Below are 26,048 nucleotides of genomic sequence, written 5' to 3'. Positions count from 1 at the left end.
ATGGAGAGAGGATAATATTTCTAAGAGGGAATGATCCATTGTGTTTAATTAGGCTGAGAAATTCGAAAAGATGACACAACACCATTCCTGGAATTCCACATTTTTGAGATTCTGGTGATTTTGAAAAGAGCAATTTCAAGGGAGTAATGGGGTAGAAAGTAGAGAATGAGATCAAGTTGGGGAAATAGAAATGATTTGTGGAAAGATCACCAGAGAAGTTTGTTGTAAACAGAGGCAGAGAGATTAGGTAGTACCTGGAAAGCAATGAAGGTTAGAGAGAGGTGAATGACTTTTCTTTAAAATGGGACATGAGAAATAAAGCATGTGTGTATGCTCATGGGAATGATCTAGTAGAGTGATGTCAGACTGAGGTGACAAAGGAAGAGGAAAGAAGTCCTTCTGTTGATAAGGTGAGATCTGTAGAGTTGAGTTTGGTAAGAGCTGGGATGCTTTTTGCATTATGACAGGAAGGACAGTGAGAAGATGAGTATAGATGCATGTGGATTGGAGCCTTAGTAGTGGGAAGATGACATATTCTCAGTGCAATGACTTCTGCTTTCTTTATAATCCATGAGGCGTTCTCTCAGTGAGGCTGGAAGTGTGACTGAGAGAAGTTTGAAGAAAGAGGATCAGTTGTAGAATCTAGGTGGGTGGGACAGAGAGCTTCCTAGGGGAACTTTAGTGCTGGGCAGTGATGGGTGCCTATTTGTGATTTATTATAATAATGTAAAGGAAAGATAGCCCTGTTGTGGTGTTCTTTAGCAATGTGTATCTACTCGGAGGCAAGTAGAAAGAATGCAGACGAAAAGTCAGACGGAGAGGGAGCAGGGGAGAGGAAGGTATTTGTAAGGTAGTGGAGACCGGGATGCACTAGTGCATAATGGTGTCTATCATGTCCCTTTCCCTGGGAGGTGCAGTCCCTCACTGGAGCCTATGGCTTGGCAAGCAGATCTTGAGTTGGATTTCAGACTCCACTTACCTGTTGAGGCAGTGAGCAGCCTATGTGCAGTTACCGTGGACCTGGAGGTCAATATATGAGCATAATGGAAAATGTCTTCTGCTTTGAAGGAGTAGGATTTTGCCTGGAAGATGGGAGAACAGCGGCTTGGAAGTAGCAATTCGAAGGAGGCGGACCCTCATTCCAACAGTTGTGCATCACGAAGCATATAGGGTCTGAGAGAAAAAAGAAAAAGACTTCGTTAGAAGTCTGCAGACAAATTGATGGCACTAGGGAAACCAATTTCACTTAAGACAGGGTAAAAGGATCTGAGGAATCTCCCAATCGTAGAATAGGTTTCCAGGCTTAATGGAAGAAGGGTTTTGGGGGTAGATTGGGAAAGGTATGGAGCAGTATTGGGGTTATGGTCCGGTATTGGTTGGCTAAGACCAAATATCTGGTAGTGACTTAGTTAAAAGGGAAATAGGATGTGGTGTGATAAATCCTCACACAAGTTCTGACTTGAATAGCGGGGTTGCGGGTACCTCTCTTAAGCTTCCCAAGTGGTGTGGTATTAGCAGCTTAGAACAGTCTCCTTGAGTTCCATGGAGTGAATTTTTAAGTGCCTGATGATGACCCAATCTCTATGCAACAGAGACTGGTCACAAAGTACCATAGATGGTTGGGGATATCTCCAGTGACTAATTCTTCATTAAATCCACTGCATTAAAGTGTACTTTAATATATTTCCTAGCTAAATGATACTTTATACACCAAAGGACAAATTACCTTGTGAAGGTACTCAGTGGGAAGCTTAAAGAATTGTTTCATTGTAAGTTTTTTACATGCCACTCAAACTAGTGATGCTACTATTTTCCACTCTAGAAGAGGTAAATATATTTAAATCTCATGTAACTGTAAACGTCACCTTTAAAGTGTACCGAAATTTAGCAACACATATCTGTGGGTTTGCTAAGACACTCTTTTCCATTGAAGTCTTAAAAAAAAAAGACATATCTACTTGTGTTCAGACACTCTTTTGACCAATTATATGCACATGCACATTTGATTAAACAATATTATATCTTGTAGCTTAAAAATGAAGCATTATTTAACATTTAAAATAACATTTTAAAAATTCAGTTATATGGGTGGCCACGTTTTGTAATGCTACAAAATGACTATAAGCTATTTTGTAGCCTATCATAGTTGCTTTTATAACAGAAATCTCTTTAAAAGCTGAGTTTACATTTAAAAAATCCAAGTTCCCTTTAATGTAAACTATTATAAATCTGCCACACATACATTCTTTAAATCTTTTATGAGAAGTTATTTATACTTTCAGTCTGCACCATTTCTTGCATTAAAGAATTATATAGTCTGCTAATTCTGTTTGAAGTAAAAAAAATTTTTTGCTAAAATTATCCTTCTAAACTTCAAAACTTCTTTTAGGTTTTCAGCCTATCTTTATTCTTTATGATTTGTGGGTTTTACAAGATTTAAAAAAAAAAAAATCTTCTGTGCCTTTGTCTAGTAGCCATAATTTCCTGAACTTAAAATCCTGCGGCATGCAGGATCTTTACTGTGGCATGTGTACTTCTTAGCTGCGGCATGCAGACTTTAGTTGCGGCATGGATGCGGGATCTAGTTCCCCAGCCAGGGATTGAACTTGGACCCCCTGCACTGGGAGCGCAGAGTCTTACCCACTGGACCACGAGGCAAGTCCCTACATGCAGTGATTCTTAATGAAGCTGAATTTGAAGCTAGGGATGGAGTGAGAATGGAGGAACTCTTCCAGTAGGTCTTATAATCTCTATGATGGAATATGTAGTTTTAAAAGGACCCCTAGAGATTCTGACACGGGCCCTTTACTCAGCTAGTCCAAGCTCTTTATTTTAAGGATGGAAAAAGAAAATTGGAGATTTGAAGTGGTTTACCGCAAGGCATACAGCTAGTAAACGGCAGAGGTGGTAAAATTAGGTGGTTTCCTTCTGAGAGCAGCGTATAAATGGCATTAAAAGTAACTTATTAGCCTGTGTCATAAAGTGTGTGTACATACTTCTGAGCATCTAATTTTAGTGATTTTTTTGCCTTACGGTATTATGATAAATCATGTGAAATTCCTTGAAAATAAATAAAAGATTCTTGTAGTGTCTTGTCGTGTCCAGTATACCATACTCTAGCCTTTTAAAAAAAGAATAAAATGAGTGATGTGGAGAGCTGATACCTTTTAGCTATATTCCGTTACAGATTTCATATGAAATTATATTAATTTCAAAAATCAGATTATAAGTATAAATACTATGGTGATACATTTTAAAATGTATATTTATTATAATAACATGAAGACAATTCAGACTGCTGTAAATAGAGTTTAGTTTTCAGTATGTTCATTATTTTTAGTTGTTGATTATGATCATGATAAAAAAAACTATGACACCAGATATTTGTGAATTTTAAAAAGTTCCCTAGGACATTTATTACTAAATTGCACATTTGCATCCTATAAATAAAATTACTTTCCCAGTATTTCACCAAATTCATATACAAGGTTAGGGAAAAATGTTATAAGCCACTATGTTTGTGGTAATTTGTTGTTACAGCAGTAATGGCCTGCTAATAGGCACCATAAGAGAAATTATGGGATGCTGTGGAATGAGATACTATAGGTTTGGAAAGTATCTGCACCAAGTTCTGTAGCGTAAGTAGAAATTAACCAGGTGGAAAGGGAAAAGTTTAGTGGGGGGATGGAGGGGTGAGGAAGGATATTTAAAGTAAAAGAAATAAAAAGTAAAGCTCTGGATGTGAAACAGTGACCACTTTGAGGGTTAGTAATTGGTTCGTTTTTGTAGGTAGCATGAGGCTTGGAGTAATGAGATGGTACTTGGAAAGGTAAGCAAGACTCAGACCATGGAGAACCTTGTGTGGCAAGTGGCTGATGAAAATGATGCATGAGGAGGTGGGCAACTGCCCCAGGTTTCACAGCTAGTCAGTGGTGGAGCCATGTCTGCCTTGATCCGAAACCTTTTGCTTTATTTGCTTGTATTCTTTTGCTTTAGTAACCAATAAAGTAGACATCTCTTAACCATTGTCTAAAAGTTATTTTTTAGCAGCTTCCTGCAAAGTGAATACTTTTAAAGGAGAATCTGTTTTCCCATTGATGACTAGTAGATGATTTGACAGTTTTACAATAAATGCCCTAGCTTCTGGATTCAGAATGTTCCACTGGTCACCAAAATATGCTGCTGGTATTACCCAACCCAGTGGAACCAACAATGTCTAAGGTCAAGCGCTCATGATTCTCTTAGCTCCCTTTTCCTCTGAAGCATCACTTTAGGCTTTCCACCTCCCCTGCTAGCCTGGTCCTTCCTTCATGCTTGTTAAGTTTGTAAGTAAGTGTCTCTCAAATAGAGGGAATCTCTGCCTTCACCAATGAGGTTCTTAGACATTTGCATCCTTTTCCCTAGTCTGGGCATTCTTAGGGTTTAATAGAGCTAATTCATAATGATGTGTTTCTACATTAGCTGTTTGCCACATAACCTGTTATGTACGTGTGAATATTCTTAAGAATAAAGGATATTGATTATGTAAGCTGAACGTGTTTGACTTTGCTAAATTTTATAATTACTAAATGTTATATGTGTTCTTAAAATAAGAATAGTCTACTTTACTAAATTTTATAATTACTAAATTTTATATGAGTGTTCTTAAAATTAGAATTGTCTGTTCATGGTTGATTAATTGTGCCTGTATACTCCTTTAATTCTAGTACTTTTTTGGCACAATCTTTATTTGGGTATTTTTTTTTTTTTTTGCTGTACGCGGGCCTCTTACTGTTGTGGCCTCTCCCATTGCGGAGCACAGCCTCCGGATGCGCAGGCTCAGCGGCCATGGCTCATGAGCCTAGCCGCTCTGTGGCATGTGGGATCTTCCCGGACCGGGGCACGAAGCCCTGTCCCCTGCATCGGCAGGTGGACTCTCAACCACTGCACCACCAGGGAAGCCCTGGCTATTCTTAATATTTTCTTCAGTTGATATTTTAATAGTTGAAAATATGGGCAGGGTTAGGTGGAAGATAAAACACCATCACCACCAACCACCCAAATTCTGGTGGATAACTTCTAAATATAAAAAATTAAATATATGAATATGATTACAAAAATATTTAAAATACTGTAAGATTTATAATAGAGTATAGTGGTACTCTCACTACTCACTACAGTCCCTCTCCCTAGCGGCAGCTTTTTTTTTCCCCTTGCTTGATCATGTTAGTTCTATTTTTATGTTTTTGAGGAACTGCCATATTGTTTTCCATAGTGACTGTACCACCTTATCATTGAATTTTTAGAGAAGCAGATATTCAGTGTTGACATTATTATGCCTGTCTAAACATCATTAATAGCCAGGCACTAAAGTTTACTATGATTTTGCTTCTTCTCTGTTTATTTTACCTGAAATTAATAATTGCCTTGTTTTTATACGCTTAGTTTTCTTTGCACCTATTGCTAATTCTTCCCACATTTTCCAATGGCCTGTCAGTGATTGACAAGGTCAATCACATTAAGCAGTCTATCACTTCTAAGATTTTTTCTTGTAGACATTTCTTCTGGAGACAGCTTTCCAGGCCTGCTGCACAGCCATTATCCTGGGGATTTTCTGTGCTTTCCTCCTAGGATCTCATGGAGTTTGTTTGTTTTTGTCCTCTTTTGAGTTATTGTTTTGTCAGAGTGTCTCCTTTGTTAATTTTGTCAAATTAAAACAAGAAACATAATAACAGCTGGAATGGTGAAGACAGCCCTCATCTGATCCAGTTTGGTGCATTGCCCTCTTTTCTGAGATCTCCTTTCACCATTAGCATGAGAGCCTGTTGGATTTCTTGTTTTTCAGCTTTTTATATTGTCTTCTTTCTGGATTTACGAACTAGGTATTGTAGAGGACTTCTGTCAGTAGCTTCTTGAAAAGTGGAGTTTGGGAGGTAATTTTAAAGGCATATTGTAAAAAGATTTTCATTATTCTATAAAACTATCATAATGCTATAATAAAGACTGAGGAATATGGAGATACAAAAGACTGCTTCTGCCCATAGTGAGTTTATGGAACAGGGAGACAGACAAGAAATCTCTATGATATAGATAAAGTAAAATTTAAGGGTGAAAAAAGATCACAATCTAAGGGCTTTTCCAGGACACATATCATGAATTTCTGAATGAAGAAGAGTTTTGACCTTTTATGAACTCAGGACAAGGAAACCTAATTGGGCTGAGATGTTCTGAAGGAGGTAGCTTTAACCCTTAAAGGATTGGAAGGACTTTGATAGGTGAAGATTGTCAGAAGGACATTTTTTATGTGGGTATAAAATTATGTAGACATAGTATTAAGAATATTCTAGAGAAAAATGAACATACCACTTTGATCTGAACTATTTAAAATAACTAGGGGCGTAAAGCTGGAAAAGTAAGTTAGTGACAGATTATGGAGGACATTGAGTTCCAGCAGAAGCAATTTGAATTTGTTCTGTAGGCAGGCAAACACTGTTGGCGGTTTTTCAGTAAGTAAATGCTGAGTTGAAGTTGATGACATTCCAGAATGTCGTATAAATGGGATCGTAGTATGTAGCTTTTGTGTCTGGCTTCTTTCACTTAGCAAAATGCATTTGAGGTTCCATTCATGTTGATGTATCCATCATTAGTTTTTGGATTTTTATTGCTCAGTAGTATTCCATTATATGCATCTACTCCAGTTTATCTATTTACTAGCTGATGACATTTGGGTTATTATGAGTTTTGGACCATTATGAATAAAGCTGCTATGATCATTTGCGTACAGGTTTTGTGTAGACATATGTTTTCATTTCTCTTGGGTAAATACTTAGGTATAGGATTGCTGGCTTGTATTTTAAGTGCATGGTTAACTTTATAAAAAACTGCCAAACTGTTTTTCAATATGGCCGTACCATTTTACACTCCTACCTGCAGTGTATGAGAGTTGCAATTACTTTACATTCTTATCAGCACTTGGTTTGGTCATTTTCTTAAAGCCATGCTAATATGTAGTGATATCTCATTGTGGATTGGATTTACATTTTTCTGATAGTTACTGATGTTGAGTAGCTTTTCATGTGCTTCTTGCTATCCGTACATCTTCTATGATGATATGTCTGTTTACATCTTTTACCCATTTTTTAAAAGGAATGTGTTTATTGATATGTAAAAAAGATACTTGTTTATTATAAATTCAAAGAATGCAGAAAAGTACAAATAGGAAAGTAAACCACATCAAATCCCAGCACCTGGAACTATTTTAATATTAGGTTAGTGTTCCAGACATTTCTCCCTCTATCTGTATATACAGATAGAAAGACGGATGGATGATGATAAATGGATGGATGAGTGGATGGCCAGATAGAAAAAATATGTAAATAAGATCATATTACATGTGTTGATTTTTAAATTGTGATAACAGTTCATATACCATGAAATTCACCCTTTGAAAGTGTACAACTTAATGGTTTTTAGTATATTTTCTCTGTTGTGCAGCCATTACCACACTCTTAATTTCAGAACAGTTTATCACCCTGAAAAGAAACCCACCACCCATTAGCAGTCCGTCCCCATTTCCCTCTACCTTCCAGTCCTAGTCAGCAACTAATCTACTTTCTCCTTCTATGGATTTACTTCTTTTAAGTAGTTCATATAAATGGAATCACACAATATGTGGCCTTTTGTGTCTGGTTTCTTTCACTTGGCGTAATGTTTTCAAGGTCCATCCATGCTGAGCATGTATCAGTACTTCCTTCCTTTTTATGGCTGAGTAATATTTCGTGGGTGAATATACTACATTTTGTTTAGTAATTCCCCTCCCAATTGATGGATATTTGGGGTGATTCTGCTGTTCGGCTCTTCTAAATAATGCTGCTATAAACATTTTTGTATAAGTTTTCGGGTGGACATACGTTTTTAGTTCTCTTGGGTTTAAATACCTAGGAGTGAAATTGTTGGTGCCCATTCGCAAATTAAGTTGTTTGTTTTCTTTATATGGAGCTTTGAGATATATGAAATTTTAAAGGTTGGATTTACAGGTGTGTGTGTCTGTTAAATCATGCAACTCCAGGGTAGTTATATGCTTTAATTTTGATGTAGATTTAATGAAATCTTCATAAAAACTTGATTGTCCAGTGTCTTCCGAATATAATATTATTATATCAGCTTGAAGAACCAGTTTGCATTGATCTGAAGTGTTTAAAATATATAAAGGAAGTTCTTTAAATTCTTTGATTGTATCTTAAACACTTCTTCAGATTTTACTTCTTCCTAGAATTCATTTAGTCACTTGTATGAATATTTATTGATATTGCCTTTTGAGTGTCAGGAATGATACTAAGGTACTGAAATAAAATGTGTGGGGAATAACAGCATACAATTACAAACTGTAAAATGTTATAATTATTTTATGATATGGATGTGATTTTGTTAATATTTATATCTCTCTCCCTCTCCTTCTTCTCAAAATTCACATTACCCCTCCATTAAGGATTATTCAAGACACACATATAAACAAATCTCCCAGTTACATTAGGTACTTAAATAAGTAAAGGTTGCTTGGAGGCCATCTGTTAATTTTTCTTTAGGGCGTGCATGATGTGGACTGTCACACTGTAAGTAACGGAGACGTGCCTGTCGTGTTGTTCCTTGCAGCATTGCTGACAGACAGAGTGCCTTGGAGGGTGAGCTGAGGACAGTGCAGGCCTCTCGCAGGGATCTGGAGAACTTCCTAAAGTGGATACAAGAAGCAGAAACCACAGTTAATGTGCTTGCAGATGCCTCTCAGCGGGAGAATGCTCTTCAGGACACCGTCCTGGCCAGGGAACTCACACAGCAGATGCAGGCAAGTGCACGGGAAACTGCGCCTTGTATTTTAATTTTTGCTGTGCTCTTTTGATCCATCTACATGCAAAATTTATTACCGTTCAAAGGTGAGGTTGTCGCCTTATTTTGGTATGAAATCCATGCTCCCCTATGAATAATTGGTTTCTGGAAATAAGATCTGTAAAGTACTTTTACTTAATAATTGAGGAAAAAAACACCTTGTCTTATGGGAGTAATAGTTTTTTATTTAGATTTACAGGCTCATAACTATTGTATTTTTCTGTCATTTTAAGCCCTATTACAGTTAGCCTTATTGAAGCCTGAATGATAAGGGCATTTCCTCTTAACAGGAAGTTATTTCTTTCTCCATTTATTATAAATACTTAATATAAAAGCTGCAAAGGCTCTGTGGCTTAGTATACAACCAAGAATACTAGGCTTGAGGGTGTTACTTCTGTGTCTTTAGCTTGATAGCTATGATTGTGAATGCAGTCTGAGGTTCACATTTTCTTCTACATGAAATGTGATAACACGAAATCTTTCCTTTAAAAAAAATTTGAGGAATCTAATGAAGCATATCTGAATCTTTTTTCTGCCCCCAAGTACACCTGCTTCGGTGCCCCTGAATTTCCCATTTTCTTTGTGCAGAATAACCTACTCTTGCCCATCACAGGCCTTCTCACTTAGAACTTGGTTTTAAACCTATTTCAATGGAGAAGACTCCTTGTTTACCACAGTTTTACATCTGGTTACTTCTTTATGCTGTGCCATTTTCACAGCATTTTGACAGTTATTATTTCTGATATGCTTGTGAACTCATGATCCATTGTCATCTGATGCCCGTCTCCTCCTCTAGTTGATCACATGGTTCTTCAAGGGCAGAGATTGCATTATTCCATGTTGTTGCCTACGCAGAGCTCTGTGTGGAAATTCTAAATAAATACAGACCACTGCCCTTGGACCCTAAAACTTCACCATTATGAAATTCAGTATGATGACCTTTTCTGAATCCTTTCTTAGGAAATCTTTTCCCTTGAAACATCAGAATGTTCACAAATGTGTGTGTGGGTCTGGTTGAAGGGTACAGAAGCTTTCTTGGAATTATTCTTACAAATTTTCTCTTAAGTTTGAAATTATTATCCTTAAAAAGTTACGAATTTTAAAGAAAGACCCTTTTGGAATAGACTTATTAATAATTTATTCCCATGCATAAAGACTATTAGGGTGTTTTATGGTTGAATTCTCGAGATTAATTTAACAAAAATCTATGTTTACTTATACATTACTTCTTATTTCTTATTCATTGATTCATTGCATAATACACTTGTGACTTGATAATGAGAGTGAGCAGGCAGGTATCAAAGATAGATCTGCTCCTTTTGTCTTTTTTCTCTTACCCTCTGGAGTCTTATGAGGTCACCGTAAATGTTAATTGATAAAATATTTAGTTAACGCCTCGTTTTTAGAGGGCTATAGAGGGTTCTAAATGTGGGTATGTGCTAGAATATATTATTTTTTATGACTTAAACAACGATAAGCCTGACCTATTAATGCTCACAGATACTCAATTTATGTAATGATGTTAAACTCAAAACATACCCAGGCTATGCACTCGAGAAGGTAACAGTTTTAGACAAAGAGCAAAGGAGGCTTGAAATGAGCCTTGTTTTAGCAGGTCTAAAACAGACCTGTTTTAGAGTTTAATAATGTCTTCCAATACATTTTATTCTGGGATATATTCTTACATAGCCAAAAAACTCTTCTCAATATTTAATGAATATTCAAATTGTGGAAGAAATACATGTACATAGAGATGTTTAAAATCTTTCTGAATAAAAATAACTAAGCACAGGATTACTTGTCTTATGGCAACCAGCATCAAGAAAGAAAGGTTGCTGACTAAAATACATTATAACACGAATGATAAATGCTTCTCAGAACTAATTTAATGTTGCTAAAATAATCCATTTTGTCTCATAAGAAATATTAAAGAGGACATTTATTAAGAGCCTATTAAAATCTGTCTAAAGATAAACACATGCATTTGTTTATGTTTTGCATGTTTCACATTATGGTGGCTCGCATGATTTTTCACTCCCTTGCTCCTTTGTTACATGCTGTTAATTTTAAAACGTTCTCTCCGCTTTGTTAAAAAAAAATCCGTGGCTTTGTTTTGGGCACCATATAGGTAGATGATTTTTAGAGACTTAGTACCATTTGCTGAGTATTTCTGAGGCAAAAGAATTTTAATTTTCCTTTGGGTTTGTGTATTAATGACTCTCCTTTTGTGGGAGTGGACAGTTAAAATGAAAACTTATTTGGAACTGGAAAGATATTTGTTGAAGAAAATGAATGTGGAAAAGCACCTGCAATTATAAAATAAATGTTCTGGTGGCATGGCGGTGGTGGTAGACATGTGTGCGTAAGAACGATGGAATAAGGACCCTGGCAAGTATGTGCTCTGTGTGCAAGGGGTGTATGTAGAACTGCTTACACGACACGTTCTCTGGTTGTACTTGCTTTGTGTCTCAACACAGCTGGATGCAGGGCCGTGGTAATATTTCATGAAGGTGAAGAAGTTTATTCTGTATTTGGTTTAAGGTGAATTTGGGTACATTTTGATAAAGCATAGTTTGGAAGCACAATGGAAGATGAAGATTAATTTCTGAGAGTACGCTATGATGCATGCCATTTCTGGTAAGAACGGATGATCGCTTGGATTTACGGATTTATGTTTCACTACCCTGCTGCAAGGCAGTTAGATTTTTCTCCTCAGCAGAGGACTATTGGCAAGAGAAAACCTGATCTTGTGGAGACAAAAGCTCCTGGAGAGCTGAGCGGTCCAGATCATAGAGGATCTTGTATGACTTGCTAAGTATTTCGTATTTTAACCTGGTGGCAATGGGGAAAAGTCCTTAAAGCATATTAAGCAAGGGAGTGTTGCAGGGGGATTTGTATTTTATAGGAATCTAGCCAATGGCTTTATGGAGATTGGGTTTGAACTGGGCAAGACTGACAGCCGAGCAGTCCGTTAGGATACTCTAGCCATCTGGTCAGAGGTGATAATGACTAGAAATGAGGCAGTGACAGGGGGAATACACCTAATGACTTGACAGTATGGGTAGACTAAGGGCGGGGGAAGGGGTACTAACAAAGAAGATTGCCAGGTGGTATTAGAATCTGACATTGGGAATATAGGGAAAGAAGTCAGGGCAGCAGTGCAAGTTAGTGCAGAGTGTGATGTGATGGTAAATTCCATTTTGACTATGATGAAATGAGGCATCTGAGTAACATCCAGGAGGAGATGCCTGCTATGCAGTTGTCACTGTGGATCTGATTCAGATGAGAGAATTTGGCCAAAGATGCAGAAACTTTTTTTTTTTTTTTTTTTTTTGCTTTTGAATGAAAGTCTATTATTGACTTCCCGGTCAGTTTATCTATTAATTCAAATGCATTTATTCTGAATTTTCATGCCCATATTCTAAGATATTATTATCATTTTAATTATATTTCAAAATACAAGCTTTACATTTTATCAGTGCCAGTTAATTAACATACTTCGATTCTTTCCTGGGTAAAATTCTGTTGCCCTGTTGCCTTTCTGGGGTTGGTGTTTTTGCTCTCTGCTTTGGGATTATTGTGTTTTCATCTCCTGTGTTCTCTTTCAGCCTAATTTTTATCCTCTTTTCCATAGGTGCAGACTTTAATTATTTAGATCGTTTCAGATTTTCCCCCATACCCAGCATAGTGTTTGGGGGGTATTACCTGTACTGTGGAAACTTCACCTGCTGGTTTAGGGACAGGAATTACAACTTCTTTTTTTTTTTTTTTTTTTTTGATAACAGCTTTATTGGAATTTCTCATACCATACAATCCATCCATTCAAGTTGTACAATTGAGTTGTTTTTACTGTATTCTCAAAGTAGTGCAACCATCACCATAATCAAATTAGAACATTTTTGTCACCTCAGAAAGAAACCCTGTACCTCTTGGCTATCAGTCCCCTATTGCCAGTTCTCCAACCCCTAAATAATCACTGATCTACTTCCTGTTTCTATACATTTACCGAATAAATTGCTATTTTTAATTACATCATTCGTTGATGACCTCTTCCGATTTTGGCTTTATGTAGATATTTTGACATCGTTAGCCTATCCAGAGGGAGGCAGTATAGGTTCTCAGTATAGAGCTGCAGGGAAAAAGTAGACAAGCAGAAGCCCACAAAAACACTGTTTGATAAACACAGCCCTGTAAGACCCAATTTAGGGCTTTAAGTCATTCTAAAATTGAAGGACTGAGAAGGCAGGAAAAGTAAAGAAGAGAAACAAATATTTTTAAATGCTGCATTTCTTTTAAAGAATCATGACAATAGTAGAGAAAGGTGAAAATGCAGACTTACCCAGGTTATTAATTTGAGCAGGACACTGATAATGGGAAACCTCTGCGTTCTATTTCTGGCTGTGCCCTTTGGCCCAGTCATTTAATCATTCTGGGTTATTTTGCTTATTTCCTAACAGTGCTTTACCCCAATTGATATTTATAATGGTATTCAAGCTGAAGTAGAAAATATTATCTGAAATGTATACATATAAACAGAAAACCCCAAAATTCTGTACTGCGTTTTTCTATCTATATGATATATATCTATATATCTATATCTATCTCCCTCTCTCTCGCGCGCGCGCTCCCTCTCTCTCTCTCTCTCTCTCTATATATATATAGACACACACACACACACTGTCTTATATTTCTTACTTATAAAAGTAAAACAGCTTTATGGCAAATAAAATGAGATGAAGATTCTGTCTAAGGGGAAATGTGATAATTTGGAATGTTAGTAGTCAATTACAGACTTCGTTGATTTTTTTTAACCTTACTGTTTAATTAGAGGAGTCTTAACCTAACATTGGAAATTCGATTTCTGATGGCTTTCCTCCTAAGCAAGCATCTGAGAGCCTGTAGATGACTCTGCTTTTAGGGTATCTTAGGTAAAGCCACATGCCCCCTGCAGGTATTTTTTGTTTTGTTTTACATGATCTTGTTCTGAGACCTGTGTGGAGGTGATTTATTAGCACTCAGCATCTGGGCTGATATTAGAGTCCAGTACCCTTCTGTTCTGCTCAAGATTTGTAATGGGCTCTATTCACTCATCCCACAGAACACAGCCAGAGCTGCATTTAGTCGGGGAGCGAACGCATCCCTCTTTAGAGAGAGTGAATGCCACTCGATCGCTTAATATAAGCCCGCTACAAGGCATGCATCTTGGTGATGTGTTGAATCTCTGCTCCCAGGGGATGTCTGCTTTGTATCTGCAGCTTTAATGTTTCACTTAATATCCTTTTTGGCTACTGAGCACACTCCTCGCCCGCAGCAGGCAGCGTTTTGGCTGCCCAACAACTTGCTTCATTGTCTGGCCGTGCCGGGCTGAGCAAGTACTGGCTGTGAGCATCTACTGGGGGCTTTCTGGGTGGCGTTTGTGTATGTTTTTTAAATTGAGGAGAAGTTGAAGGAATACCAGCCTTCATTTGCCAAGCACCTAAGTCCCCTGTATTTTTCAAATGCTTTCCTGGAAACGAGCATGCTCAGAGAACTGGCAAATCATTGTCCAGTGACCGGGAGGAAATGATCATTGCTCTTCATTTATAATGCAAATTGTGAGGTGTCTGCAGAAGTGTGGTAAACTTAAAATGATGGCTGTGGTGAGAACGTCTCTGCAGAAAGTTGTGGTTTTGTTACATCGTTTACAAAGGATGGCAGTTTCTTCTCCTCGATATCAGAAGCTCTGTAAGGTAACTGAGTGATTGAAAATGAGGATCTCTGGTGTCAGACAATTCTGCTGCTTCTCAGGATCTAAAATCTAATCTTTCAGGGTTCTTATCAGGGAAAGATTCCTTTTCTTCGTGACTGACTGTGAAAGCCATTAAAGTGAATTGCTTAATTAAATTTTGTTTAAGAATCAGGAACAAGTACTATATTAGTGCATATTTTATTTTGCAGTTGACAAAATCTTGTTTTTTTGAGAAGGGCTAGTGAACTGTTGAGAGAAAATACAGCAAAACTACATTCATTAAGACCTGTTACCTCTGAGATACTTATGGTCTTAATAGTAAATGGCAAATTAATCTTAAGTAAATGTCAGTAAATTTTTAAAAAGTTTAAAATAATCTTTGAGTAGGTTACTTAAAAACTGTTCCTCTCTCTATAGTTAATTGTTTATCAATTTAAAAAAATTAAAACACATTTTAGGAACTACTACTGGACTTCATCTTATGGTAAAATATTTATTCCCATGTTCTTGAATCTTCATATACTGTAGTTAAACGTGAAGAACTGAATTTTATTTGGACAGGTGGATTAAGTACACTTTCAGAAGGCAACTTGTTTGACAGTTGCAAATTTCAAATACTACGTCATCCTAAACATAAAACATTGAATGAGCTCCTATATTTTTTTAAAAAGTTAGCTATTATATTTTTGATCATTGTTTTGTTTTATTTAAACTAGGTTCATACTAGCTCATTACTTTGTCAGAAATTGGAGTGATTTAAGAAAGGAAGGGAGGAATTATAACCGGAATGCTAAAGCAATTTATCCAGCACTGCAGTACAATATTCTTCCTTTATTTCATGTTCTTAGTGCCATTCGCAAGAATGTATCTTGTTGCCCTATTAGCTGCCCAAACTCATTTGTAATTGTAACAACTGTCTCTAGGACAATGTTATTTTTCTGATGTTATAAAATAGGACATATCTGAGCACCTAGATCCTGCTTATTATATGGTAGTGGATTAGAGGGGAAAAGCAGAATTTTATTAACTCTATCATATATTCTTATTTCTAACAGTTTGGTCAATTAAATGTATTTCTGTCTGGAATCTTTTTTTTTCTGAAAAGTTTTAGGAGACAGATTAAGGTAGTGAGCATTCTTTGCAGAGATACTTAGAAGGGTTTTCATTTGCATAAGAAGTTAATTAAAACTTAATACAACTTAATTTATTCATTTGTAAGAATTCATAAATTATTTATTTTAATATGTTGTGTTTTGGTGCACTTCAGAGAATAAATTTATTCTGGTAAAATGTTTATGTAGTTCATGAACAAGCAGTTTTGAAAATAGAGAAGAAAAGCTCATTCACTAATGCATGTTATTTTATCCTTTTAATCTACAGGTATGAATATTGTTTTATTAGCTGGATCATTTTTCTGATCCATTTGTATGCATACTTTCACAGAATCAGGTATTTTCCTCAAGTCACGTGACCAAGGTATTAAGATAGTTTAAGGTGAAAAGTGGAAGTTCAAATACTGGAGAAGGTTGCTTAATTAGTTTCATAATCATACCCCAAATTAGCACAAGTTAAGTTAATGAAGTCATTGGATAAGTTAATTCCCAACAGAAATACTCTTTGGGCAGACTTCTTGAGATTTATAATTTTCTACAGAAACCATTAAATTTAAATGTTTGGAATTAAGTGTTACTTTTTTTTCTTAGAATATTAAAATTTGTATTATTCTCAGTTAAGATGTTATCTTTCACATTTCTTTTCTCAAAAGCAAGATTTACAACTATACAGATAACAAAATGAGAGATCTACAATTCCAGTACTTTCCAGCAGGTGTCAATATAAGGCAGTGATACATGAAATTTGGCTCAAGAACCAGAAATTTAAAATAGGAAGTGGCAAAATTACTATGAAATAAATATATTTTATTTGATTGGTTATATTTTGAAAACTGATCTTAATTACTGAACTATATTAGGTCATATAACATGAATAAAAGTTTTAGTTGCAGAATTGCATATTAATTAACAGTTGCCATCTCAAATACTGACATGGGTAAAGTATACCAACTGAAAGTATTTAACTGTATTTTAATTATCAGTAGTCTATGTGTAATACTTAAAAGTTTAGATAAGTTTGCTATTCATTTACTTTAAGACACTATAAATTCTTTTCCCCTTAAATTTTAAATGCTATCATGACTATCTCTTCCTATACCTTCTACATTCTCTAAATTTAGTTTCTTAGAAAGGAAATGCTAAAGGTTCAGTGTTTCTTCATAAAAAGGTAGAGGCAGTCTATTGTAAATACATTTACAGACTGAAATGAATGGGGAAAAGTGTTAGGAGACATGAGTATTTTAAATTCGTATTTGTGTTTTGAAATCCAGTATCTGTTAATATTTTATCCCCTTTTTTATTCCTCTTATAGGATCTCTGCTTTTACATATTATATGGAAATTCAGTCTTTCATCAGACTTTTTCCTCTGTGATACCTTATCTTTCTTTGCTTATGTTCATGCATCTTTCGTCTATAGGAAAATAGCTTATGTATGACACATTTGGAAATTTGTGTTGAATATTCTCATTTTGTGTTTTTTTCCTGTATGTTTTGAAGATTAGGGAGGAATGAAAAGAGACACTTGGAATTTATAGCTCTTGGAGTTAAAATATCCTTTTCCCCTTCTCTTAACCTATTTACACTTTCACTTGTATTTTTTACATTTAAAACTATTTCTTCCTGGTCATACATCCCATAAAATTTGACAGGGTACTGAAACATAAGTCCTGCTTACTTGAAGATATAATTAGCAGCATTGAAATTGCCCTGATGACCTAAAATCACCTTATGTTGGATGCTAATTTTTCCAGATATGGTGTTGATTGCTTAGTTCCTTTAAAATATTAATTCTATCAAAATAATTTTTCTTCTAGAGCACAGTAAAAGCAAAGGTGAATGTAAATGATTAAAAAATAAAGTTGACTTTTAATTTGTTTTCACTGTTATCTGATTATTTTGGGATATTTCATCACTAAATCTTTGCAGTAAAAGCTGAATAAATTTGTTTTATAAGTACCATTCTTTTCCTTAGTGCCAATTTTCATAAAATATTTATTAATTGAGGATGTGGTAAAAGCAGCTTTTTGTAAAGTAGATTGAGATATGAGCCATTATAGAAAAATAAGAAAAATATAAAACTAGTGTTATAAATTGAATTCCTCATTATTTAAGCATTTAAAAATTTTTGATTTAAGTAATATAACTTCTATTTGCCTGCATATATATATATATACATAACTCACTTTAGCTTACGTGGTTTTGATCACCTCCAAACCTCTTGATCAAGTAGTCCTATCAGTAAAAATACTTTAAATATAAGTGTGTGTGTGTGTGTATATATATATATATATATATATATATAATATATATATATTCATATAAAAATTATACGTATATGCCATGGTAAGATTCCACGTTAAATATTAGTAAAGTGTAATTTTGTTCTTATTTTCTGCTGTTCTCTTCTTGCACCCTAGTTGGTAGTCTTTTTCTCTCTATGTGGTATATACACACATTTTGGTGCTACTGATTCATCCGTACAGTGAAACTCTGACTATTCTTAACCTAGTCTTCTGGAGCACTCAGGCTTTCAGAGCAGTGCTGATCTCAAAGTCATCCCCGAAAAACCATGTCTCCTGTGGTATCAGAGCAGCTGCCTCTGAGCACTCTGTGAACAGAGACCAGAAGATTCTACCTAGCAATCTGATTGATGGGTGATGTCTACAAAAGTCTTGCTGTGTGTGTGTGTGTGTGTGTGTGTGTGTGTGTGTGTTCGTGTTCGCATGTAGACAACAGAGAGCTATGTGGAGGCTTATGGTGCCGAAAAGCAAAGGTATATGATGACAAAGGCAAATCATCTCTGAACAGATTTTCAGATTCACTGAAGAAGTATGTTTACATACCACTTTTCATCTACGTGTGGGGGTCCCCTTTATTTAGAGGTAGTTAAGGATGATTATGTGTTTTTAAAGAAGACACAGAGTGGAATGGTGTTCTTCAAATGATTTATACCCCATATAGTTAAATTTTATGCTTCCTCCCTGCCTTTCCCTCCCTTTTTTTTTTCTTGGAAAATTCTGCATTCCTTGAATAATTCAATCCTCGAGTGTTCTAGGGCAATGGAACTTTACTTTGTCATGTTCTGAGTATTGAGATATATATATTTGAAGGTCAACTCTCAGATTCCCTCAGTTTCTTTCCGTACTCAAATCACACACATTTTGTTTGAACCATAGGAAAGGTCAGAGGTCTCTCGCCTGGAGGTAGAACTCCAGTTGATCACATGAGCACTGTCTCTTCTCGGTTGTGTGAGAAACACGGTTTGGTTAGTTCAAAACATTTGTGAAGCCTGAGGTATTTAGGGAAAAAAGTGCCAAATGTGGAAGGATTTGCCTACATCTCATCCACCTCCATCGATGTCCTGGGTATGTTGCCTCAGCGCTGTATGGACACCTGGGCAGATTACTTCCCTTACTTTCGCTCTGTTTCTGTGCTTTTTCAACGGGTTGAGATTACAGCTGAAAGTGAGGCAGGTCAAGAGAGACAGTACCTACATCCCTACTTGTCATCAGATGTTTTCCTGTGGCTTCCAAAAGCAGCACCACTCTTTACATGACTACCTGATCTCTGTTTTGCCACAGCTCCCCAAGTCAATGTGTATCTTAAAATTATTTTTTAAAAGTTATCAAATTAACATTTTGTTAATCAGAAAACTTATGCTATCAGTGACTTTTAGCTAAAAGCAGTATCATCAGATATGATGTAATGGTTTTCCAATTAACTAAAAAAAATTGAAACCATTCTACAGGATTGCATTTTAAATAGCTTTTTTTTTTTTTCTTTTTTTTTTTTTTGCGGTATGCGGGCCTCTCACTGTTGTGGCCTCTCCCGTTGCAGAGCACAGGCTCTGGACGCGCAGGCTCAGCGGCCATGGCTTATGGGCCCAGCCGCTCCACGGCATGTGGGATCTTCCCAGAGCAGGGCATGAACCCGTGTCCCCTGCATCAGCAGGCGGACTCTCAACCACTGCACCACCAAGGAAGCTCCCATAGTAGGGGACTTTAACACCCCACTTTCACCAATGGACAGATCATCCAAAATGAAAATAAATAAGGAAACAGAAGCTTTAAATGATACATTAAACAGGATGGACTTAATTGATATTTATAGGACATTCCATCCAAGAACAACAGAATACACATTTTTCTCAAGTGCTGATGGAACATTCTCCAGGACAGATCATATCTTGGGTCACAAATCAAGCCTTGGTAAATTTAAGAAAATTGAAATCATATCAAGTATCTTTTCCAACCACAATGCTATGAGACTAGATATCAATTACAGGAGAAGATCTGTAAAATATACAAACACATGGAGGCTAAACAATACACTACTTAATAAGCAAGTGCTCACTGAAGAAATCAAAGAGGAAATCAGAAAATACCTACAAACAAATGACAATGAAAACACGATGACCCAAAACCAGTGGGATGCAGCAAAAGCAGTTCTAAGAGAGAAGTTTATAGCAATACAATCCTACCTTAAGAAACAGGAAACATCTCAAATAAACATCCTGACCTTGCACCTAAAGCAATTAGAGAAAGAAAAACAAAAAACCCCAAAGTTAGCAGAAGGAAAGAAATTATAAAGATCAGATCAGAAATAAATGAAAAAGAAATGAAGGAAATGATAGTAAAGATCAATAAAACTAAAAGCTGGTTCTTGAGAAGATAAACAAAATAGATAAACCATTAGCCAGACTCATCAAGAAAAAAAGGGAGAAGACTCAAATCAATAAAATTAGAAATGAAAAAGGAGAAGTAACAACTGACACTGCAGAAATACAAAGGATCATGATAGATTACTACAAACAACTCTATGCCAATAAAATGGACAACCTGGAAGAAATGGACAAATTCTTAGAAATGCACAACCTGCCGAGACTGAACCAGGAAGAAATAGAAAATATGAACAGACCAATCACAAGCACTGAAATTGAAACTGTGATTAAAAATCTTCCAACAAACAAAAGCCCAGGACCAGATGGCTTCACAGGTGAATTCTATGAAACACTTAGAGAAGAGCTAACACCTATCCTTCTCGAACTCTTCCAAAATATAGCAGAGGGAGGAACACTCGCAAACTCATTCTACGAGCCACCATCACCCTGATACCAAAAGCAGACAAAGACGTCACAAAGAAAGAAAACTACAGGCCAATATCACTGATGAAAATAGATGCAAAAATCCTGAACAAAATACTAGCAAACAGAATCCAACAGCACATTAAAAGGATCATCCACCATGATCAAGTGGGGTTTATTCCAGGAATGCAAGGATTCTTCAATATACGCAAATCAATCAATGTGATACACCATATTAACAAATTGAAGGAGAAAAACCATATGATCATCTCAATAGGTGCAGAGAAAGCTTTTGACAAAATTCAAAACCCATTTATGATAAAAACCCTGCAGAAAGTAGGCATAGAGGGAACTTTCCTCAAATAATAAAGGCCATATATGACAAACCCACAGCCAACATCGTCCTCAATGGTGAAAAACCGAAAGCATTTCCACTAAGATCAGGAACAAGACAAGGTTGCCCACTCTCACCACTATTATTTAACATAGTTTTGCAAGTTTTAGCTACAGCAATCAGAGAAGAAAAAGAAATAAAAGGAATCCAACTTGGAAAAGAAGAAGTAAATCTGTCACTGTTTGCAGATGACATGATACCCTACATAGAGAATCCTAAAGATGCTGCCAGAAAACCACTAGAGCTAATCAATGAATTTGGTAACGTAGCAGGATACAAAATTCATGCACAGAAATCTCTGGCATTCCTATACACTAATGAAGAAAAATGTGAAAGTGAAATTAAGAAAACACTCCCATTTACGACTGCAACAAAAAGAATAAAATATCTAGGAATAAACCTACCTAAGGAGACAAAAGACCTGTATGCAGAAAATTATAAGACACTGATGTAAGTAATTAAAGATGATACAAATAGATGGAGAGATATACCAAGATCTTGGATTGGAAAACTCAACATTATGAAAATGACTCTACTACCCAAAGCAATCTACAGGTTCAATGCAATCCCTATCAAACTACCACTGGCATTTTTCACAAAACTAGAACAAAAAATTTTACAATTTGTATGGAGACACAAAAGACCCCGAATAGCCAGAGCAATCTTGAGAACGAAAAATGGAGCTGGAGGAATCAGGTTCCCTGACTTCAGACTATACTACAAAGCTACAGTAATCAAGGCAGTATGGTACTGGCACAAAAACAGAAATATAGATCAATGCAACAGGATAGAAAGCCCAGAGATAAACCCACGTACATATGGTCACCTTATCTTTGATAAGGGAGGCAAGAATATACAGTGGAGAAAAGACAGCCTCTTCAATAAGTGGTGCTGGGAAAACTGGACAGGTACATGTAAAAGAATGAAATTAGAACACTCCCTAACACCATACACAAAAATAAACTCAAAATGGATTAAAGACCTAAATGTAAGGCCAGACACTATCAAACTCTTAGAAGAAAACATAGGCAGAACATTCTATGACATAAATCACGGCAAGATCCTTTTTGACCCACCTTCTAGAGAAATGGAAATAAAAACAAATGGGACCTAATGAAACTTAAAAGCTTTTGCACAGCAAAGGAAACCATAAACAAGACCAAAAGACAACCCTCAGAATGGGAGAAAACATTTGCTAATGAAGCAACTGACAAAGGATTAATCTCCAAGATTTACAAGCAGCTCATGCAGCTCAATAAGAAATAAACAAACAACCCAATCAAAAAATGGGCCGAAGACCTAAATAGACATTTCTCCAAAGAAGATATACAGATTGCCAATAAACACATGAAAGGATGCTCAACATCATTGATCATTAGAGAAATGCAAATCAAAACTACAATGAGGTATCACCTCACACCAGTCAGAATGGCCATCATCAAAAAATCTGGAAACAATAAATGCTGGAGAGGGTGTGGAGAAAAGGGAACACTCTTGCACTGTTGGTGGGAATGTAAATTGATAGAGCCACTATGGAGAACAGTATGGAGGTTCCTTGAAAAACTACAAATAGAACTACCATATGACCCAGCAATCCCACTACTGGGCATATACCCTGAGAAAACCATAATTCAAAAAGAGTCATGTACCAAAATGTTCATTGCAGCTCTATTTACAATAGCAAGGACATGGAAGCAACCTAAGTGTCCATCGTCGGATGAATGGATAAAGAAGATGTGGCACATATATACAATGGAATATTACTCACCCATAAAAAGAAACGAAATTGAGATATTTGTAGTGAGGTGGATGAACCTAGAGTCTGTCATACAGAGTGAAGTAAGTCAGAAAGAGAAAAACAAATACCGTATGCTAACACACATATATGGAATCTAAGAAAAAAAAAAGGTCATGAAGAACCTAGGAGTAAGACGGGAATAAAGACACAGACCTACTAGAGAATGGACTTAAGGATGTGGGGAGGGGAAAGGGTAAGCTGTGACAAAGTGAGAGAGTGGCGTGGACATATATACACTACCAAACGTAAAATAGATAGCTAGTGGGAAGCAGCCGCATAGCACAGGGAGATCAGCTCGGTGCTTTGTGACCACCTAGAGGGGTGGGATAGGGAGGGTGGGAGGGAGGGAGATGCAAGAGGGAAAAGATATGGGAACATATGTATATGTATAACTGATTCGCTTTGCTATAGAGCAGAAACTAACACACCATTGTAAAGCAATTTTACTCCAATTAAGATGTTAAAAAAAATTGTATTTAGAAATAGGGTTATATTACCTCACTTGTAGAGAAGTTTATCTTTCACTCTTCCTCCTTATTTTAACTGAAAAATGTTTTAAGTAATGTTTACTCCTGCGTTATTTCTTAATGAAAGAATCTGATGATTGTTTTTCACTTTCATTTTTGTACTTTTCTGCATTACATAAAATCTTGGTAACATGTAAAAAAAAAAAAAAAAAAGCTTCCGTTAGTCTCAACTCAGGTGGCAGAATGTTGAATACCAACCACCACGTATCTTTCTGCACTGCAGGGTCGTTTCATTCTTCTTCCTTTCTAGGGCACCAAGCCAGCTTCCATATTAAGATACATTCTCTGCCAGCAAAATCATACAATTTCCAAACAACTTAGATTCACATTGGAGCTACATGAAAGGGACCATGTCTTCTGAGCAGGCCTAGTGGCCCCTGAGGCAGTAGTTATCTAGTCATAAGAAATATTCTGAAATTTCTATTTAATCCAGAATTAGGGCAGCCATAATTTTTGTAATCTACACATTATCTCAGATGCTGGTGGGCACAGGGAGGATTTGGGGAGGCTTGAGGAAGATCTTTCTTGAATTTCAATAATTAAACTTTCTGATGATTCTCAGATGATTTTTGCCTAATCTCTGTTTTGAGAGTGAGGTTTTGATAGGTACTGAATAACTTGAATTAATGACTGTAATGACTGAGTGCTATTTTGCATTAATATTTGAAGCAAATCTTGGGTTGCTTCATTACATAGCCTGTCATTGTGGGAGATACGTGGTGTGGTGGTAAACAAAGGGCAACATTTGCTCTTTTTGAAGTAATTGTTTCTAATGGAAGCCTAATGACCTATTATGCTTATTTATAAAAGCTGAGCAGCAAATCTTGATAGGAAGCTATTGAAAGATTGGAGAAATTATAATGTAACCCAAAATCTCAGGAAGTCTCATGTGGTTGAGGATCAACACTTTATGACAATTAAATAGTTCAATAATTTACTTGTGCCAAATGTCACCCTCACTTTAAATTTGGAGTGATTTCTAGAAGTGCATCCATAGGACTGAGCGTTGGGGTAGAGGGCTGCTTCTGACCAGTTGTCTTGCACCTTTTAGGGGTTTTAAGGTTTCTCTGAATTTCATATGCAGATTGAATAAGCCAGTGAGAGAAGTTTTCTTGTGGGTATTTGAATGATAAAGCCTTGTAACCAGTGGTGACAGTGGATATTTTCAAGTTGAGTGCCCTCATTTTTTAAAGGTGAGAAGAGAGGCTTAGAGAGGTTAAGTGATTTGTCTTAGGACCTATTAATAGTGGCGATGGTTGAATTGTTTTGATAAGGGTATATTCTATTTTTGGATTTTATGGGCCTATATTATAAAAGTATATTTTATAGGTTCTTGAGATGGACTGACAGCAAATGAATCAAGTAGCTGGTATGAATGATTTACCTGAAGATGATTCCCAATAAATAAATAAATAAAAATATATCTCTTTAGGTAAAACACATATGGTAACATCTAACCAGTTATTAAATCTGGTAGTCAGTATATGAGTGTTTATTCTACTTACTATTCTTTCAGCTATCATCTGTGCTTTAATATATCATGATAAAATGTTTCAAAAGCAGCAGCAGCTCTACTATGATAATGGTTGAAAAGATTACTTGAAGCTCTGCAGACTTAACTGTTGAGCTTTTAAAAAAATCAGTTGCTCTCTGTGCATTTTTCACATTTTGTTAACTTAAGACTGTGACAAATACAAAATAGCTTAAAAGTGTCTTGATTTACCTGATGATAAATATTTGCTCTGTAGCTTTTCATTCTTTTAGCTCATTTCAATTTGAATGAAAGGCATTTTAAAACTCTCATTTTTCCTTTTACAAAAGCTGCACATGTCTACTGCAAAAGTTTGTGACTTCACAAGGCGGGAAAGTCTTGATACCCTCATTTTTTACAGTTTACTAATTCCTGTAGAGATTAGAAAGAAAATTGTCCTCTATGAAAGCATTCATTCTTTAAAATTCAGTCTAATAGGAGAGTTTGGTTTGCACCCCTACTTAACAAGATTTTCCAAATCCTATTTGGAACTGGTAACTTTTGTTGAAATGAATGGGGCCTTTTCATTTTGGGTGTTGACATAATGTCTTTGACTTTCACATTTGTCGAGGTTGGTAGAAGTTTATGAAGACGAAATTCTTAATTTCTTAATCCTGCTCGCGAAAGACGCATAAACTTTTATCACAAAAGCGATTTACTCCTAACAGGTTATTACAAAGACCATTCATATTTGCATCTTTTTGTTTTAATTTTCGCATTTCTTCTGAGTTGCTGTTTAAAGGTGCTGCTTTATAATTTGACTTAATCACACGTGGTGTGGTTCTTTCAGGACACATGCTATTATCTTTAAGCTTTTTGTGTTTGATACGTCAATATACATAACACTTTTCCCATTGCCAGATAACTGAAGTTTCTCATCTGGTGAAAGAATGATAGAAATTGTAATATTTGAAACCTAGAGTTGCTCCTTATTTACTGAAAATTGTGTGGAACACATTTTATACTGTGTTGTAAGTCTGAATTGGAATGGCATATTCTGAGACTATAAATA

At 36.1% G+C, this 26,048-nt stretch overlaps 1 protein-coding gene across 14 annotated transcripts in view; it reads left to right on the top strand.

Annotated features, from left to right (window-relative positions):
- Positions 1 to 26,048, top strand: part of UTRN (utrophin) — a 506,668-nt gene that overhangs the window by 263,308 nt on the left and 217,312 nt on the right. For all 14 annotated transcript variants that reach the window (XM_027084340.1, XM_027084307.1, XM_027084323.1 and 11 more), the window contains one exon: positions 8,632 to 8,821. In XM_027084340.1, coding sequence (XP_026940141.1) covers positions 8,632 to 8,821 — 190 coding nt within the window. The remainder of the gene's footprint in view (positions 1 to 8,631; positions 8,822 to 26,048) is intronic.

Source organism: Aethalodelphis obliquidens, unplaced genomic scaffold (genome assembly GCF_003676395.1).
Source record: "Aethalodelphis obliquidens isolate GAN/ISIS:26980383/991018 unplaced genomic scaffold, ASM367639v1 scaffold3, whole genome shotgun sequence".
Classification (NCBI taxonomy): domain Eukaryota; kingdom Metazoa; phylum Chordata; class Mammalia; order Artiodactyla; family Delphinidae; genus Aethalodelphis; species Aethalodelphis obliquidens.
Note: the sequence above shows the minus strand (reverse complement) of the source record. Positions and strands in the feature narration are given on the sequence as shown.